At 31.3% G+C, this 18,111-nt stretch overlaps 1 protein-coding gene across 3 annotated transcripts; it reads left to right on the forward strand.

The window, feature by feature from the left end:
- Positions 1-235: 235 nt before the first annotated feature.
- LOC105831170 (sodium-independent sulfate anion transporter) lies at positions 236-17,905 on the forward strand. 3 transcript variants are annotated; one of them, XM_012671142.3, is made up of 11 exons: positions 237-574; positions 7,360-7,687; positions 12,656-12,891; positions 14,185-14,386; positions 14,603-14,823; positions 15,279-15,624; positions 16,050-16,352; positions 16,817-16,962; positions 17,126-17,296; positions 17,383-17,536; positions 17,608-17,905. In XM_012671142.3, exons 2-11 carry the CDS (start codon positions 7,501-7,503, stop codon positions 17,643-17,645), a joined length of 2,004 nt encoding a protein of 667 aa, XP_012526596.1. In that variant the 5' UTR covers positions 237-574; positions 7,360-7,500; the 3' UTR covers positions 17,646-17,905. The 3 variants fall into 3 exon arrangements, with proteins under 3 accessions (XP_036149341.1, XP_036149342.1, XP_012526596.1); XM_036293448.1 differs by having other exon boundaries at positions 236-574; positions 17,383-17,905; XM_036293449.1 differs by having other exon boundaries at positions 236-574; positions 14,633-14,823; positions 17,383-17,905.
- The last annotated feature ends 206 nt before the right edge of the window (positions 17,906-18,111 follow it).

An 18,111-nucleotide genomic window follows, 5' to 3' on the forward strand; every position in this document is an offset into this window, starting at 1 on the left:
ATTGCAATTATGGAGTAATCGTGCCCCGGGGTTCTGTGAGCAGTTCTTATTAGCATTGGCGATAGCCTATTAGCAAATCATCTGGTGGCTCGCGTCCAGGGGAAGAACTGTACCGATCAGAAACGCGGGGAATATCGGTACGGTATCCGGACGGGAGAGGTCGGAGACGCGGGTGGATCGCCTCGGGCGGCGCGCCGGGGTACGGGTGGCGGTGCATAGCGCAAAAGTAAATTTTCGCGGCCGTGCCGGAGCAGTTCGCGGCCGCCGCAGGTGAGCGAACGAGCGAGCGAACGACCCGCGCTGCCGTGCTCGAGAGAGTCGTGCGGTGTAACTCGTGCGAGACGCGCGCGCGGACGCGTGAACTCCTGACCGTCCGAATTCGTTTCCAGCGTGGATCCGCGGTCGCGCGTGGGAGAGCGTTTTGCCGGAAGAAGAGGCGAGTATAACGGAAGAGAGAGAGAGAGAAAGAGAGAAGAAGAGTCACGGACAAGCAGTTGGCACGCGCGTCGACGATGAGCCCGGAGCGTCCCGGAACCGAGGCTGCAGGTGATCGGCGCGCCTGGTGACGCCGGGGGTGAGTATACGCAGAGAGAAGGAGAGAGAGAGAGAGAGAGAGAGAGAGAACAAATTAAGCGAGATACGCACAGAAACGGAATTTAAAATCCTTCAAATTCAAAATCACTGACGAATCACGCGGCTCGGCGGAAAGCCGGATCCTCGAGATAAATGCAATATCGAGGTATATAATACGAATAATAAGAATAATTGTCTGCTTGTCCGCCGCGAAGCGGAGGAGCGAGGGGTATTTAAATGGTTCGTTTAGCGGGCTTTGTGTTACGCGCGCGTCGAGTTAGCGTTAGCGCGGCTCGTTGAATATTAATTGATGAACGAAAAGTTCGCCCGGAAAGTTCACCGTCGGGAAGTCGGGTGGCACACTTCCTCCCGGCGTCCGTTCCCTCGGCGAAAAGAGAGAGAGAGAGAGAGAGAGAGAGAGAGAGAGAGAATAGACGGGAGGAAGAGATACATATCGTTTTTCGCGTGTGCGCGTCGCATTACGCTACGATCGCGCTGAAACCGCGCCAGAGAAAGCATCATCCGCCTTTTATGTAGGATTATAGGCCTTCTAATAAACTTTCGCACGCGCCCGCTCACGTGCCGCGACGAGAGAAATGAGCGGGCATGCACGGCATGGGTATACGAGGCCCCCGCGGACGAGTAAATCAGACACGCGCGCTTTTTCATTTCCATTAGACGCGCACGTGCCTTTCCTTCCTACGAGAAGGAAGGACTAAAAGGCCGACCGTCCCGTCGGACGCGAGTCAAAACACATCGATACGCTCGAATGATCAGCTGATGGAGGATGAGAAAATAAATTTTATTGACGCAAGTTTCTGTATTCTGAAATGGTGCTTGAGATTAGTTACGGCTACTTAATGTCGGCTTAGATGGATTACTTGAAATTCGTGGAAATGGACGTCCGTCGCACGTACGTTCGATCGCCGTTGCACTCGATTCTTCGCATTGCATTCTTCTCGAAAGATAAAATCAAAATCGTATAGAATTCCCCTTTGGAAATTTACTTTATTAGCATCGGCTCCGTGTGCGAGCGGGAACCTTGACCAAAGCGCGATATATTTTTTCAGTTACGGTGTCTGACGATATCAAAGGTAAAAACCGCGTTGATAGACCTCCGGTAACACTTCCTCGTGCTGCAATCGCGCTCAGAAAACTTGCATGTGATTCTAATCCCTGCTTTATATAATCATATTTCTTAATGCATCACTCCCGAAAACGTTCCAAATAACGCGCAAATTCAGCAAACATCCACCAGGCGTCTAAAGAATGTCTGAAAAAATTTTCGGACATCAAAAGGCCTCAGCTCTCAAAGGCCAGATTTCTCGAGTTCTTTGTTAAATAGAAGATGCTCTAAATTTTTTAACTCTTTTCTGAAAATAACTACAAAAAAATTGTCCTAAATTTTCTTTCTCTTATGTATTACACACAGGATATTTTTATTCTACTTTAATGATAAAATATTTGATATAAATATGGAATTGAGTTTTTCTTGATAAAAATATTTAAAAAACATGGTTAAAAATTATATAATTTTTATAGATTTACTCATTAATTAAATAATGATTAACTTTATAAATTAAAGTTGTATTAAAAGAAAACTCTATTTTTTATTTAAAAAGGCCTTTTTTATTTGCTTGTAATTCAAGAATTGGGGCCTCAACATTTTTGCTAAAAAAAATAGTACGTATCTTAACATGTATCCATACATTTTTATCTTCTGAGTTGTCCATTTGACATGATTGTTTTATTCACAGAAACTGTCAGTTCTGAAAAATCAATTTACTCTGTTTCGTTGAAATCAACACTGTTACAGGCAAATAATCTCTTCTTATGAAGTTTCTAATAAACAATATTTCAAATTAATTGTGTCGGAGAATCGCATTAGCTCGAATAAGGAAGTGTCGCTTAATTTTATAGTTACTTAGACATTAACGATGATAATTTAGTGTTTTTGATAGCGTCGGTAAATAACTCGGTATTTCAAACTTAAACTCAAAATTACGTTCGTCTGCCTGGTATAAAGGCGCTCAAGGATTCTCAGGTATTCATTTCCTCGACTAACGCGAGGCAGTGATTCATCGACGATCCATTTAAAAGCATAGACGACTATTCGCCGCAACATTCTTTCGTCACGTGCAGAACGCTTGAGCAATGAATCGCTGCAATTAATCCGCGCGACAGTAAGAGTGGAATGACAAAAACTTCCGTTATTTCTACGATGTACCTTTTATGCTAAAAAATTTCTTAAGAACGTAATTTTAACCTGACAAAGCTGTGTGTTCATAGTCTAAAAATTAAGTGTGAAAGTGTGTCAAAAAAATAATTTTCACAAAAATTATTTATTACTATTATATTTTAGATTAATTGCAATAGAAAATATTATTACATCACATCACACATCATATAATGCTTTTTTAAAGTTAAAATAAAAAATTCACTTAAGTTTTGTATATACGTAATTCTATTTAAAAATCATAAGTTGATGTAATATTCGAGAAGTATGTGAGAATTAAATAAATTAATAATGTAATTTTTAATTTTTAATACAGTGTAGTAACACTAATAATTTTACTAATATTTAAAAAAGTATACAAGTTATTAATCAAATATATTACATTATATTATATTACATTTTAAAGTTGCAAAAATAATTGTACAGGGATACATTAAAAGTTTATTTTATATCACTAATTTATTATTGTAATTTTTATTTAAATATTTATAAATATTATAATTTTTATTAAATTATTTTGCTTTTGATAAAAATGTATTATTGGTAAAAGTTTTCATTTCTAATCCAGTTTTTCTAAAAAATTCTATTTGGTAAATTTGTAACATAAAAAAACGCCCAATATTCTGTACCTATACAAATGATTTTGTGATTGTAATGGAATATAAAATTGATTAAACGCGATTCATAATATAATTCGTTACCACACGAAACTTATATAATAGGTATTACTACTATACGTTGCTATTGTTTTTGAATAAATTTTTTAATAGTACGTGTATTGATGTTCTGCTATTAATTTTCATAATTTGACCGTAATATCGACCATTAGTGCTGCTAGTCTTGTTGCGCTGGTCATGTAACTGGTTATGTATAAATGTCACGTGACGATAAGCTATTGTAAAGTGAAACGAGATATAAGTTTAAAGACATAAATGTTCATTGTTGTTTATAAAAAAATTACAAGACTTTGGAATCTAAGTTTATTCATGGATGTCATTCCAGACAGAAAATGTGAAACGCACGAGCAACGAAGAAAAACATATCTTTTTGCGCTGTTATGTGTTATTCGAATACTTTCATGATTAATTGCATACATTGCAAAGTATTAAAATTTAAATAATTATTTTTCAAATGTGCTAGAATGATAACAAACAAATATATTATTGTTATTAATTTTTTGTTCATTATACACATGCATATATAACAAGTATTTTGTTGCAATAAGTAATATTGATTAATGATATCTGTTTTTTTTCATTATCAGCATTGAGCTTTCACGTGATATTAATAATCATATCCAACATCAGTAATATATAAAATATAACTAATTAAATTGAGATAACAGTAATTACAATAATCTTGTAGACTGATTTTATACTTCAATCAATTTGGTGATGACATGTATAATAATATTTTAAGATTTGTTGATATAACAATATCTCAAAATTATTTAAAATTGAATAATGACTGTATTCAATTCCTTTATAATATAATATTTTCAATATGCTTAAGGTTTAGTACATATAATTTCAAGATAAATTTTTTTTTTATTATATGATAAATTCCATTACATATTATTGTTATATTGTTAATTAAAAAAGTTTTGCAAAGACAAGAAACTTAATAATTATAAAATTCGTAACATCTAAGATAAAACCGACCAGCCAATAAATCAATTTACAATAGCGAAATATTAGCAAAAACAGCGTTTAAATTTATTTTTACAAATTAAAAACCTGCAGAATGTCTGCAACAGTATTGTTTGAGCATGCAATAATACATTTTAATTAAATTTATTTATTTTGCATTTTAATTATGTAAACAAAAAAAAGAGGAAAGCACAAAAGAAACAAAACAGATAAATATTTTTAAAATTCAAATGACACCGCGAGCTGAAATCATCATCTAGTGTATTTAAATGCGCATGTAAATTCATCGAATTTAAATTTAATCCAATTGCAGAACAACTTTTCATCGTTGTTACTAATGATTATGCAAAATGTACAATTTAAATAAAATTTACACGTTGATACACATTTTATTGACTCGCGTCAATTCATAAAAAAATTCATTACACAGATACATATGAGCTTACCATTATAATAATACACACGAATGCTTAACAATAGCAACTTTGTAAGCTACGGAGATTTAATTCCGTGCAAATGCAGAGATAATATTCTTTTTTAATTATTTCATTTATCGCCGTATCTCCGCATTGTTCTATATGACATCTTATTAAAATCGCCACAGACAAATTGGCAACAATTGCACTTATCTATATCTCCTTATAAATCACATTTATCGATCGTAACGTGCTTGATGTGTTGCTTTACATAATATGCATTATCCAAGACGATAGATAATCGATAATGAGAACAACATTTATCCGATTCAATAAAGGCATGGCTAATCGGAGTATTTTTTAGTACAAAATTGATTACGTAAATGTCTTGCCGAGTCTCCAAGATTTCACATGATGATTTTCTCGGACAAGACGCGATATTCTACGCGATACTGTATCCCGGATTCCGAGAAACGTTACGTTATACGCTTGCCGTACGTAAAGCTGCACCGGATGATGCCATATTACACGCATAATTCAAATAATTTCCTAGTGCACACTTTTTGATTTGTTATTGTAACATCAAACATTAGTTTCCGGTATCACAGCGCTCTTCCGCCTCGTAATAAGCCTCGAATAAGCGGCGAGTCGGAAAATAGCTTTGATTTGTTCCACGCGACAATTTTTACTCATATTATTTCGGATAAGATCGACTGTAATTAATCGATGACAAAATATTAGGATGTCATTCTGTCAGCTGCTAAAATCACGTCGACAAGCGAGATTTTACTAAAAATTGTATTTGATGACGAATAGCGTTTATCGAAAGTTAATTTTAATAATTGCAACTTTCATCGAGAAAATTTTTTTAAATAAATTGTGTGTCACGTACAGTATGTTTTATCAGTTATTCAAATAAACTGAGCGTGACGATAAGTGTAATTTTATTTATATCTCATCCTTAATATAAACACGAATACAAATTACTCAATTACAGATTACAATGTTTCTTTAAAGTACACGTTGATTATCTTATCCGATATCTGTTGAGAACCGACAACCAATGTCGAAGAAAGCGTATTTTTAATATTGTGAAACTTTTCCAACGTTCTTTTTTCTTTCACATTTTTTTTGCTTTTATTCCTAGCTTTTAAACTATGCGTACTTTATTCATTGAATATATTTATATATTTATATACGTAAATTAATCTAAAATTATATAATTATTTAGCAGTAAGTTTCGTAAGTTTGCACTATAATTATTCTACTTGCAATATTCTGTTTAACGTCAATTGTTTCTTAACTTGTGCCGCACGTATTTGCCATTAGATCAAACCTTATTATTTTATGAGTTTTCGCAAAGTCATTTGCGAAATTCCGTCAATTATTGCTGCATTTGCCATTTGTCATCGCCACCTTTTTGCCATTTATTTCAGAAACCTGCGCATAAACTATTGTAAGAGCAACCCGAATTCCCATTCACCTAAAAGAGACAGGCAGACAATGTGTAAATTTTCAGATTATTGTAATGTTTTCTGCATATATTAAGAGTTTCAATGACAAATAATTTTTCAATTTGCGTTTTTTTAAGCATTCTATTATATTGTTGAATTGATGCAATCAAGATTAGGTATCACCAAAATTAACATATTGCAGGAAACATTTATTGTATGTCAAAACACTCTCTAAATTACAATTAGTGAAAAATCACTGAAATCAGTTAAAATACACTGATTTCTGTGGTATACTTATAACTTGTCAAAGTGAAATAAATACACTGATCTTTTAGTAATTATACACTAATCCTGCAGTAAAAATCATTAAAAGTCAGTGGATAATCACTAATTCTCATAGTTATAATGAGTGTACCACTGCAAATTAGTGAAAATACACTAATTGCAATTTAAAGAGCACGATAAATGTAACGCAAAACAATATAATATTACATGTTACGTAAATATTTATTAGAAAAAAATTATTTATAAAATTTATTAGATTTAATAAAATTAAATTTAATAAAATATAATTAATTGGAATTGATTTACAACGAATTAATTACGTGGGATTAGAAAATTTAGAATTAAAGAGAATCGTAATTAAAATGAATTATGCGAAAAAATAACTTAGCCTCTCACCAGCAATTTCTGTTTTTTTTTGATAAATTATAAAAAAAAAAAAATTAACAACGTAACATTTATAAATCTAGAATTAAAAAGAATTGCAAGTGAATTAAGTATATGTATACGAACTGGCTTTGATTTTTTGCTAAAAACTTCGCGTCTTGTGGAGAGATGGCGTTTAAATAAATCATCCGTGCGTGGAAAACGTAATTGTTACAGGCACCTACCTAATGTAAGATTAAAGAGACGCGAATCGATTATTGCAAGGATTATCAGCGAAGAGATCTAACGATAAAATGACAGGTGAAAAATTAACGGGATCGTTACGCGCAATATAAATCAGTTCGCTTATTTTCCTACTTCAGGGTCGCAGAGCTCCCGACAAAATGGAGTCCACCTGAGGAGGAGGATTTCAGATCGCTCTGCGCGGTTTATAAGTCGTTTCAACACGCGTTCCGTCCGAATTGTGCACTTCGTCTGTTCCGATCCTTTCGGGAGATCGTATCATGGCCAAGTACAACGTCAACGAGGAATACGACATGGAGAACCGTAGGGAAGTCACGCTGACTGGCTTCAGCAACAACGCGCTCGATGATGTTCTTCGCAGCAACAACAACGAGCCAAACACGTTGAACGGGAACCCCAGCAGTGCTCACGCCATCACCAAAGATGCGAAGATTGTTAATCTCGAGGGTGAGTCGCCGATTGTTTATTATTGCACCTTCTTAATTATACAGTAAGAAACATTTTTTATTAAAAAATCAATTCTTTTTACAATTTTTGTGTTGAATTTGGAATTTGTTAATTTAACATAATGTATTTTTAATATTGCAAATATTAATTTTGCTGAAATATGCTTTCGCAATTTGTTTCCAAATTGTTAAAATGTTATATTTTCTGTGTTAATTGTTTATTTATGTTAGAAGACGGTTGCTAATATTGGCATAGGCCTTTTAAAGTAGGTATAGGCATCTTCTTATTTCTCAAAAAATTGTACTCTATGTTATGTCTTAATAAAAATAATTTGTTTAAATATTTAAAGAAATAAAAAACTATGATTCACGGTATTCATGGCTTTTTTCGAGATAAAATTTGCTAAAGGCAAATTCTTCAAAAGTTGAAATGCAACTTACATAATTTTCTTAAACAATAATGAATATTATTGATAATGTTGCATATTTTAGCTGACTTAGTTTCTTAAAATTGTTTTGTTTTAACTGTCTTTCTCTTTCACATTTTTCTCACAATGCAGAATGAAACATAAAATTGTGGAGCATAAACCGTTGCATTTCTCTATTACTGATTGCGAGAACAGATCATAGCTGTATCGTTTCCTTTTCATAACATAATTTTATTTTAATTAAATTGTCTATTTTTAAAGTACATTATTTATTTTTATTTTAAATCTTTATATTGCTTTTATTAATACTTTTAAAACTTTTAATTTTGGCTTCTTATTATACTTTATTCTTCAACACACACACATACATATATACATTTTATTATTTAATTTACCAATTTATTTTATATTTAACTTTTCCATTACAGAGATCATATTGCAATTACTGCCTACTATGTCAATTTCTCAGACATCTATTTTTTATGACTTTGCAAAAACATTAATTATTAAAAAATATAAACATTATAAAAATTATTATTTAAACAGAAGATTTCTAGTTTGCACTTATTTTTTTAGTCTTTGTTTAAGAAATATCCAAAAACAAAGCGGTATTGATTTCTTTATTTTTAAATATATTTGTGTTAAACTAATACAAAAAATTGATTGGACAGTTTGAGACGTATAAATTTAACAAAAAATTTTCAATTATGTAGACCATAATCTATTACAAAAATCAATTAAAAAATTTTTTTTCATACATCTTGAAAAAATATTAGTAGTAAAATTTTACGTTGAGAAACGATTAAAAGGGGATACAATCGGTCTTTTTATATTTTTGCTTACAATCTGAATAAATGAGAGACATGCATTATAGTGTTTTAATCAAGCTTGCTTTTGTGTATAATTGTAACTGATCCCAGCAGTACAACAAACGGTAATGTTAAATGACATTAAAATGACTCGTGATTGATCGAAAAGTAACTTTTAATAATCATTTGGGAGCCATTTTGACGTCATTTTGCTATCGTTTAATGACTTTTTGTTCTGCGGGTGAGAAATTTTGACCTAACGGTAAAAGGTTTTTCGCAAATGCAAATTACGAGCGTAGCGTGAACTCGCCGATGACGCGCGCGAAAATATTGCCGGCGTTCGACGCATGCAAAAGCGGGCGAGAAAATAATTGACGTGTAATTCAACACGCGCGAGATACCGTCGCGCGACAGAGATGAGGGACGGCGCGGAAACATCGAACAAAAATTTGCAAAAATAATCCGTGCACCGTACACCGACCTTCACTTTCACGGTTGAACGGTCGTTTTTTTCTCCAGCGTTTTACAATACTCGCGATCGGCGAAAAATTGTTTCAAGGCACGTTGCCTTTATTCGCATCGCGCATGTGCATTTACAATGTAACGACTTTTTTTATCGCGAATATATACTTTTTTTACGTAAAGATGATATCTCTCTACATTTTTCATAATAATTTACGGCATAGATTATTATGAACTACGCTTTAGATTTTCTCTATTGCGCAGAACTAAACGCAATTGCGGAAACAATTGCAATTCAATAAATACGTTTGCGATTATTGTAATATTTAACCCTTTAATTGCAAGGATTTTTAGTTATCCATCCAGAAAAGTGGGTTGTATCTAATTTTATATACTTTGTTTTTCTTATTACTCATATAATCGATGTACAAAATGCCTAAAAGAAGTGAATAACAAATGTAAAATCGTTCTTCCTTTGCTGAATTTCTTGTAAAAAGATTAGAATTCTAACCAATCTTATCGTTACAGGATTAAACTTAATTTATAATCAGAATTATTAAATAGAAAACACAGAAGAGAATATAATACAGTTTAAGGATTTGTTCAAGTACGCTGAGAATACTTGATTCAAAATTGCAGTAACCATAATATCACTATAAATCTAGTTTTAAGACTTAATCTAATTATTATAATTTATAGTAATTTTTGAATCCAATTACATTTTTAGAGTTATTTAATAATATAAATTCAAGTTTGTTTAAACTATATTGAAGTTCTCATAGTTATAACATTGGTCTATGCAACTTGTGATATGGTTATCATAGCCAAAATGGAGATTTTTATACAGTAGATTTCAATATAGTAAGTCGTATCACAAAACAATTATTATAAACATCACTATGAGCATATGGTTATTACCAATATTATAATAATAATTACTATAAAAATAATATTTCTAACTATAATTATTTTATTATGCAATTATAGTTGCAAATATCACATTTTTCTCTTATTGTACTTAAAACAAGTAGTGATTCATTTAATGTAAATAAATTATTTAAACAATACTAACAACATATTTATTTAAATTATAAATAATAGGTAATCTTTTCTATCGTGTACTTATTCGTGTACCGTTTGCACTCTATCGGTTGTAGTTTCGCGCTGATTAGAGCGCAAAAAGACATATTTCAAGACACAATAAGCGTTTTGCAAGAGGAATGTAACATTTGTATTGCAGAAAAGCAGCTCTGCGAGTGCAACAATCGGTGCTGGTTACGTCAACCCTTTTCAAAGTTTATTCAATTTAACACACAGAAACATTTTACGCCTACGACATCGCGTACTCTAAGTTATTATTTTCTAATCTCTCTATGTAGATCCCTATCGATGCCCATATTTACTTTTATAAATATTTTTATCCGTGCGATTGTTCAAGATGATATTCAAACCAGCAGAAAATTTATATTGTTAATACCAATATTACATTTGCGAACAGTCGAAAGAGCAAAATTCAAACAATGCGCTTTCTGACAGTTTTACAATAATGAAGAAAATGATAATAATATATTTCAATTGAATTTAAACACGCAAAAATTAAATACGCTATGTAGAATTTGATTTTGTCATTACTACACCTCAGTTAATGATGAAGAATTCATTTACAGATAATGCGGTGCGGTCTCTCATCGAATATACAATGAGCGGCAATTAAATTGCGCACTAATATGGCGGTCCGTTTGATTTTAATTTTAATTTAAAAGCTAAGCGTTAATTATTATTATAATAACGTAATGCACTGCTGTGAAAATATTCTTTGTATAATTCTTGCTCTTCTATATACTCGTTGATTATGTTCTACCGTTAAAATAGCATTTGTGTGATACTGATAATTGAAAATCAAGTGCCGATTAACTGTTTACGTAAATTGCGAAGCAACACCGTATGACGGATCGTAAGATTTAATTTGCTTTAGCTTATATTAGAAATATGGGATTTACGGAAATTAACATTTTATTCAATAATCATGCAGGAGCAGGCGTCAGAAACTTAATATTCCTGAACTCAGTGCGATAACGATCCTCGAATATGCGACGGGAATTAAATACGGTTCGTTTCATATTCTAATTAAAATCGCATTAATTATGTTTAGCTTCGTCTAGTTTCACTTTCATAGTAATTACAGCAATATTCTCAATTAAGAATAAATATTCAAGATGCAAAAGATATTGCTTTGTTTTTATTTTTTTCACATATACCAAGTATCTCAAATATCAAATAGATGTTATTTGATGTTAAAATGATTTTAATGGAAATGCTTTTAAATGTTTTAATGACAGACTTAATAAAGTGTATCTAATATATTTATTTTATTACCGTAAGGTACTTTATTGTATAAAAACATTTTTTATGATTAAAGATTTTTGATTAAGTTATTAAATTTTACAAAAAATTATTTTATTTAAAAGAATTTTTATTATTAAAAAAAACTAAATGTAATTTAAATCAAACATACTTTTCTTTATGTCTCACAGTAATTCATGTCTGATCTTGTGAATTACGATTTTATGTAAAGTTAAAAAAAAGAATATCGTGTTATTTGTTCGATCATTTGTATCTCAAGCGTTATTTTCCTTATAATAGTATTTAAAAACACATTTATTAAATAAGCTCGAGCAAATCGTTTGATGGTTTTATGTACATCAATCGAAAACATTTATAATATGATGTGTAAAGAATAATTTGTCTGGGCATTTTGTATATTTGATTTAAGGATTTCCCTCTTGTACTAGAATTAAGAATATAATTTTACGAAGTGACACTGATGAGCGCAAAAAAAAATAAATTACAGTCAATACGTTAACATAATGATAGTAAATATAACTTGATGCAAAGTGGAAGTATGTTATTACATTTTGTAATGCAGTCGCTTCTTTGTATGACACTTTGTAATTGTTACCTGTCCGTAAATAATTTCTGAAGACTGATTCTTCGTGCACAAATATTTTACATCCATTTTTTCATGATCTCACATCGCATCTTTTCATGAGATCTAAAAAAAAAATTTGTCAGTTTAAGATTTAAACTTAAATAATATTTAAGTAATTATTAGATATTAAATAATTTAGAAATAAATATACCTAAAGATGTTCCGCGTTAAATCTTGTAATATCTGTGAAAAATTTTTAACACGTGAGATTTCATTGTAATTATGTTATTAACACATGTTATTCAGACCATTTTGTGTATATTTTTGTGTTATATTTTTAGTACCACAAGATGCTAGCACAAGTGCCCCATGTACATCCGGAAGAAGATGGCTCTACCGACGTGTTAGAAGGTCTTGCAGAAAAAAATTACTATTTAAAAGAATACCGATTCTAATGTGGCTGCCGAATTATCAGAAAGAATATATAGCAAGCGATCTAGTAGCTGGTATCACCGTAGGTCTCACCGTTATACCACAAGCCATAGCGTATGCTAACGTCGCGGGATTACCGTTACAGGTGGTTATATATATATATATATATATATATATATATATATATATATATATATATGTTTATATATACAGAGTAATTTTAAGTAAAAGACAATATTAAGATACCCGAGAAATAATTTATAATTGTTTATTTAAATATATTTATTTCTACAAAAATGTCAAAAAATTAAATTGAAAGTAAAAAAATTATGCTCTATAAAAGTAATTTCGTTACATTATTTCTTATCTATACAAAAATGTTACATTTAGTAAAATAAAACATAAATTGCATTTTGTATTTTAAAATTTTACGTGTGTGAAACTTTTTGCCTTAAAAAAATTTTTAAGGCGTGGTAAGACCATATTACATAAGCATATATAAGTAAGTCTCTATTAAATAAAAATAAAATATAATAAAAGTAAAATTGTTAAAAATAAAAAAAGGCCTAATGTAAGAGACTCATGTATGCCACTCAAGAACTAACATTTTACCACTCCGATTATAATGAAACAGTTTATTAATAACGATAATAAAATATTATTCATATCAGAATTACTGATAAGTTTGAAGTGTAGAACTTTACTATTTCTCTTAATAAAAATTACTAAAATATCCACCAATGTAGCTCATTAATCTTGAACATCATGAATAAGCATATTTGAGATTAGCATCTAAAATAAAATTTTTTTTTTGTCAATCTTTTTAAGAGGATGTCACAACGCAATTTTAAAATATCTATGCTAAATTATCTAAATTATCTAAAATATACAAATATACAAATAGTGACTAGATCTATTTGTATACGGGAATTTATTTAATATATGGAAGGCATTTATTTACATACAGGAAATTGACCAGTGGACTGATTATATCGGCTGACATTTTAATATTTTATCAAGTATTTCTCTTTTATTCTATTTTTCTGTGTTGTAAAAAAATATTTCAAATATAGAAGTTTCACAATTTTATACAAAAATTCTTGAAGTAATTTTTATAAAATATCGATATTATTAACACTCAAAAAAATTTTTTGCTGATAGACAGATTTCTTGATAACACAACCAAAATGTATCGCTAATTTTTGTATCTACTAGAATTTTGGCTGTCACGTACAGAAATTGGAAATTCTGCTTCTATCAGCTAGATTGATTAAGTCCAATACATATACATATCACAGTATTTGCTAATTATTTATCTCAACTAGATTTTATATACATATAATTTTTGAAGTTGCAAGATCATTTTTTTGAGTAAACGTTATACAATATATAATTCTTAAAAGTATAAAAATTATAAAAAAGTATTTTATTTAAACAGTATGGGCTCTATTCGTCTTTCATGGCCTGTTTCGTGTACACAATTTTGGGCTCTTGGAAAGATGTTCCTGTCGGGCCAACCGCAATCGCCGCGATTCTAACAAGAGAAACTTTACAAAAGGCCCATCTAGGACCCGATTTTGCCGTATTGCTGTGCTTCCTCTCGGGCTGCATCTCCTTATTAATGGGCATCTTGCAATTAGGTAATATTACAAAAATCAGAACATTAAAAATAAATGTAATTTGTGAATTTTATCATATTTCTAATTATTTTCGAAGTAATAGTTTTCATTATGCAACATATTTTTTATTTAATTTTTATTTTAATACATTTTTTAGTATATTTTATTGTATGATATATTTAGTACATATTTTTGTTTTATATATTGTTATTTATAATATTCTTACGATAATATTAGGATTCTTACTGGATTTTATATCGGGACCAGTATCCGTTGGTTTCACGTCGGCGGCAGCGATTATCATTGCTACCAGCCAGGTAAAGGATATTCTTGGGCTCAAAGTTACCGGTACCAAGTTCGTGCAAGTCTGGCAAAGTATCTTCGAGCACATCGGCGAGACGAGGCGTTGGGATACCGCTTTGGGAATTGTCTGTATAATCGTTCTTCTACTTCTCCGAGTAAGTGCAACACTATTGCATTACATTTGCATTTTAGTTTAATTTACCTGTTGTTCCGGTACAACTTAACCGGTTAAGTCCGGCCACAATTCTCTTTCAATTATTCATTATAGCTTATAGATTTGAAATTATGTTAAAATTAAGTAAAGTTAGAAGTATAATTCCAATTTCTATTATAATTTTATTATTAAAATTCAGTAACAAATTAATTAAATCTTAATCAATTTTTAATAATTTATAATAATTTTCAAATAAGTTTCTTAATCAATTAATCATAAATAAAATTATTTTTATTGCTTTGCTATTAGAAATTACATACGTATGTTAAAATATAAAATATAGCAATACTTAACAATTATGTGGAAAAATTGTTTCAGAACATTTTTACTTCTCTTAATAAAAATATAATGATAAGAGAGAATGAAGAATATAAGCAGAATTTTTCGTTTATTTAGAAGGTGAAGGATTTGCCAGTAGTGTCGAAAAATACTAAAGTACCATCACGACTTCAACAATTTATCACGAAGTCGTTTTGGTTAGTCTCCACTGCTAGAAACATTATTGTCGTAATCGTTTGCGCGATAATGTGCTGGCTCCTCGAGAAGCATCTGGGAGAATCACCCGTTATGTTAACGGGACACGTGAAGCAGGGGCTTCCGGAATTCCGTTTACCACCCTTCGAAGCTCAGATCGGGAATGAGACCTATACTTTTATCGATATGGTTTCCGCTCTGGGCACTGGCTGTCTAGTCGTCCCCATGCTCAGCCTGTTAGAAACGATCTCCATCGCCAAAGTGTTCTGTGAGTGTTTAATTAATTAAAAATAATATTTTTCCCAGTATTGCAAATTAATTCCTTTTATTAAATAATATAATTTAAAAAATCGGCAAAAAGTAAAAATAAAATTCGAATAAATTTACATAAAACATGACTAAAACAAAGACATAATTATTATATATAAATTAGGTTTATACATATGTTATAAATTTCAATTAATTATAAATTTGATGTCAAGTTAGCTTAGAATGTTTGGACTAATAAACAACAACAATATTGATAATCATTAATCTAAACCTGGCAATATTATACATTAAAATCAAGATATTTAAGGATAAATATGTTAGAGTACTTTTTTGTTTATACAAATAATTTTTTAAAGCAAATTGATATTTAAAATAAACATGTTTTCTGCCATAAAAACAATTAAATCGATGTTGCATTCGTAGCCGAGGGTAAGTCGATAGACGCGACTCAGGAAATGTTGGCGTTGGGCGTGTGCAACGTGGTATCATCGTTTGTGTCATCAATGCCCGTGAGCGGCGGCCTCAGCCGAGGCGCGGTCAACCACTCGTCCGGGGTGAAGACAACACTCGGTGGAGTCTACACCGGGCTCTTGGTGCTTATATCGTTGCAGTTCCTCACGCCCTATTTGTACTATATACCCAAGGCCGCCCTGGCGGCTGTCATAATTGCCGCGGTTGTCTTTATGGTGGAGTTCCAAGTAGTGAAGCCAATGTGGCGAAGTAAAAGTACGCTTTCTCTTGGTTAATAGCGAAATAACCGCAATAACAGTAGGAAATTGGAATCTTTTAACAGTCATAAATAAACACATTAAAAAGAATTATAAGGATTTTTTAAAAAAGAATTAAAATTAGACCAACGTTTGTAACATTCTTTGTTAATTATTTTTTGTTAGACCATTATAGTTGAATATTTGTCAATTTTTTATTAATTTTTTTTGCACCGTTTTGTTCATATTTTTCACATGATTACATTAAACAAATAATTAATTTCAATCGGTTAACTTCGCTGATAAACTTAAATTAATCAGCAATTAATTCAACACCCTTTCTTCTTTTGATTAAAAAATTAAGGTCTATTTTTATTAATGAAAGTATTATTTGATAAATTAATTAAAATTTGATCAAAGTTATTAAAATCTTTATATATTTATTAGACAAAATTATGTCATAATCTGCATCATTATTTTCAGAAATTGATCTCATACCGGCCATAGCCACGTTCCTGTGTTGCCTTTTCATACGACTCGAATTGGGCATCGTAATCGGCATCGGTATAAACCTTTTGTTCCTACTTTATGCCTCGGCCAGGCCGACGTTACGAGTTCATAAAGCTACGGTAAGTTTTTATTGTAACCATAAAATGGGAGAAAAATGCTATTAAAAAATAATTTTAAAAAGATATATATGTGTGTGTGTGTGTGTGTGTGTGTGTGTGTGTGCTTTGGCTAAAAGTTTTAACTTAGAAATACGCAAGCACGTTATCTTTTTTGTTTTTTTAGAGTATCAGTGGTTGTGAATATCTTGTCATAACTCCAGATCGAAGTTTGGTGTTTCCAAGCGTCGAATATGTACGAGCCGTCATTAGCAAGCAGGGGTTACGAGAAGGTACCGCTGTGCCCGTCGTAATAGATTCCACACATATCCAGGCAGCCGATTTCACCGCTGCAAAGGTGAATATATTCACAAAGGAAAAATAAAATTTGCTCGCTACATTAATTAAACATATCATACCTATCGTCGACTTTCCTCTCTTCAGGGTATCAAAACGTTGATAGAGGATTTTACTAAGCGGGGCCAGCCATTAATCTTTCATAACTTGAAACCGAGCGTTATCGAAATCTTCAAAGGTGTAAAACCTTCGAGGCTCACGTGCAGTTCCAGCGAACTTGAGCTCAACGATCATCTTAAAGGTAAATCGGTTTTGTGGCTCTTCGCTATGTCTGTAATATTTTCTAAATATTATGTATTTTTTATTTTATAGAATACACGAATTCAACCGAGACTCTAAATCGATATTAAACGCATAAATGGAGATGCAGACAATACGATAGTATGTTTTTCTTCTTTAGCAAGCATCAGTATTACAGTGAAAATACCGTGGCAATTTTTTTCTTCATTTAAAGCAGTATTACCGTCAGGCAAAACGCTACTTTCAAATTTAGCTAATTAAATATTTTGTATATATGTACGTACATATATTTATAAGCACAAATTAGCAGGTATCTTGTAAATCCATGCGCTATACACAGTGTACTATTTTTGTACTTATGAAAGGCAGAAGCCTATACATATTCTGATAAAAATGTATACTTCAAATTTTGCTCTTCGAATTAAATAGGAAGGCGTACAACATGATCCAGTGTTATTAGTAATGCAATTAAAGAAGCGTTAATTTTTATACAACATTTTTTAGTAATTACCCAGATAGCAAGCTGACGTTATTTGTCGTCGTTTTAACATTAAAATGACATATTTGTAGGTATTT

This window comes from Monomorium pharaonis, chromosome 11 (genome assembly GCF_013373865.1).
Source record: "Monomorium pharaonis isolate MP-MQ-018 chromosome 11, ASM1337386v2, whole genome shotgun sequence".
Lineage (NCBI taxonomy): Eukaryota > Metazoa > Arthropoda > Insecta > Hymenoptera > Formicidae > Monomorium > Monomorium pharaonis.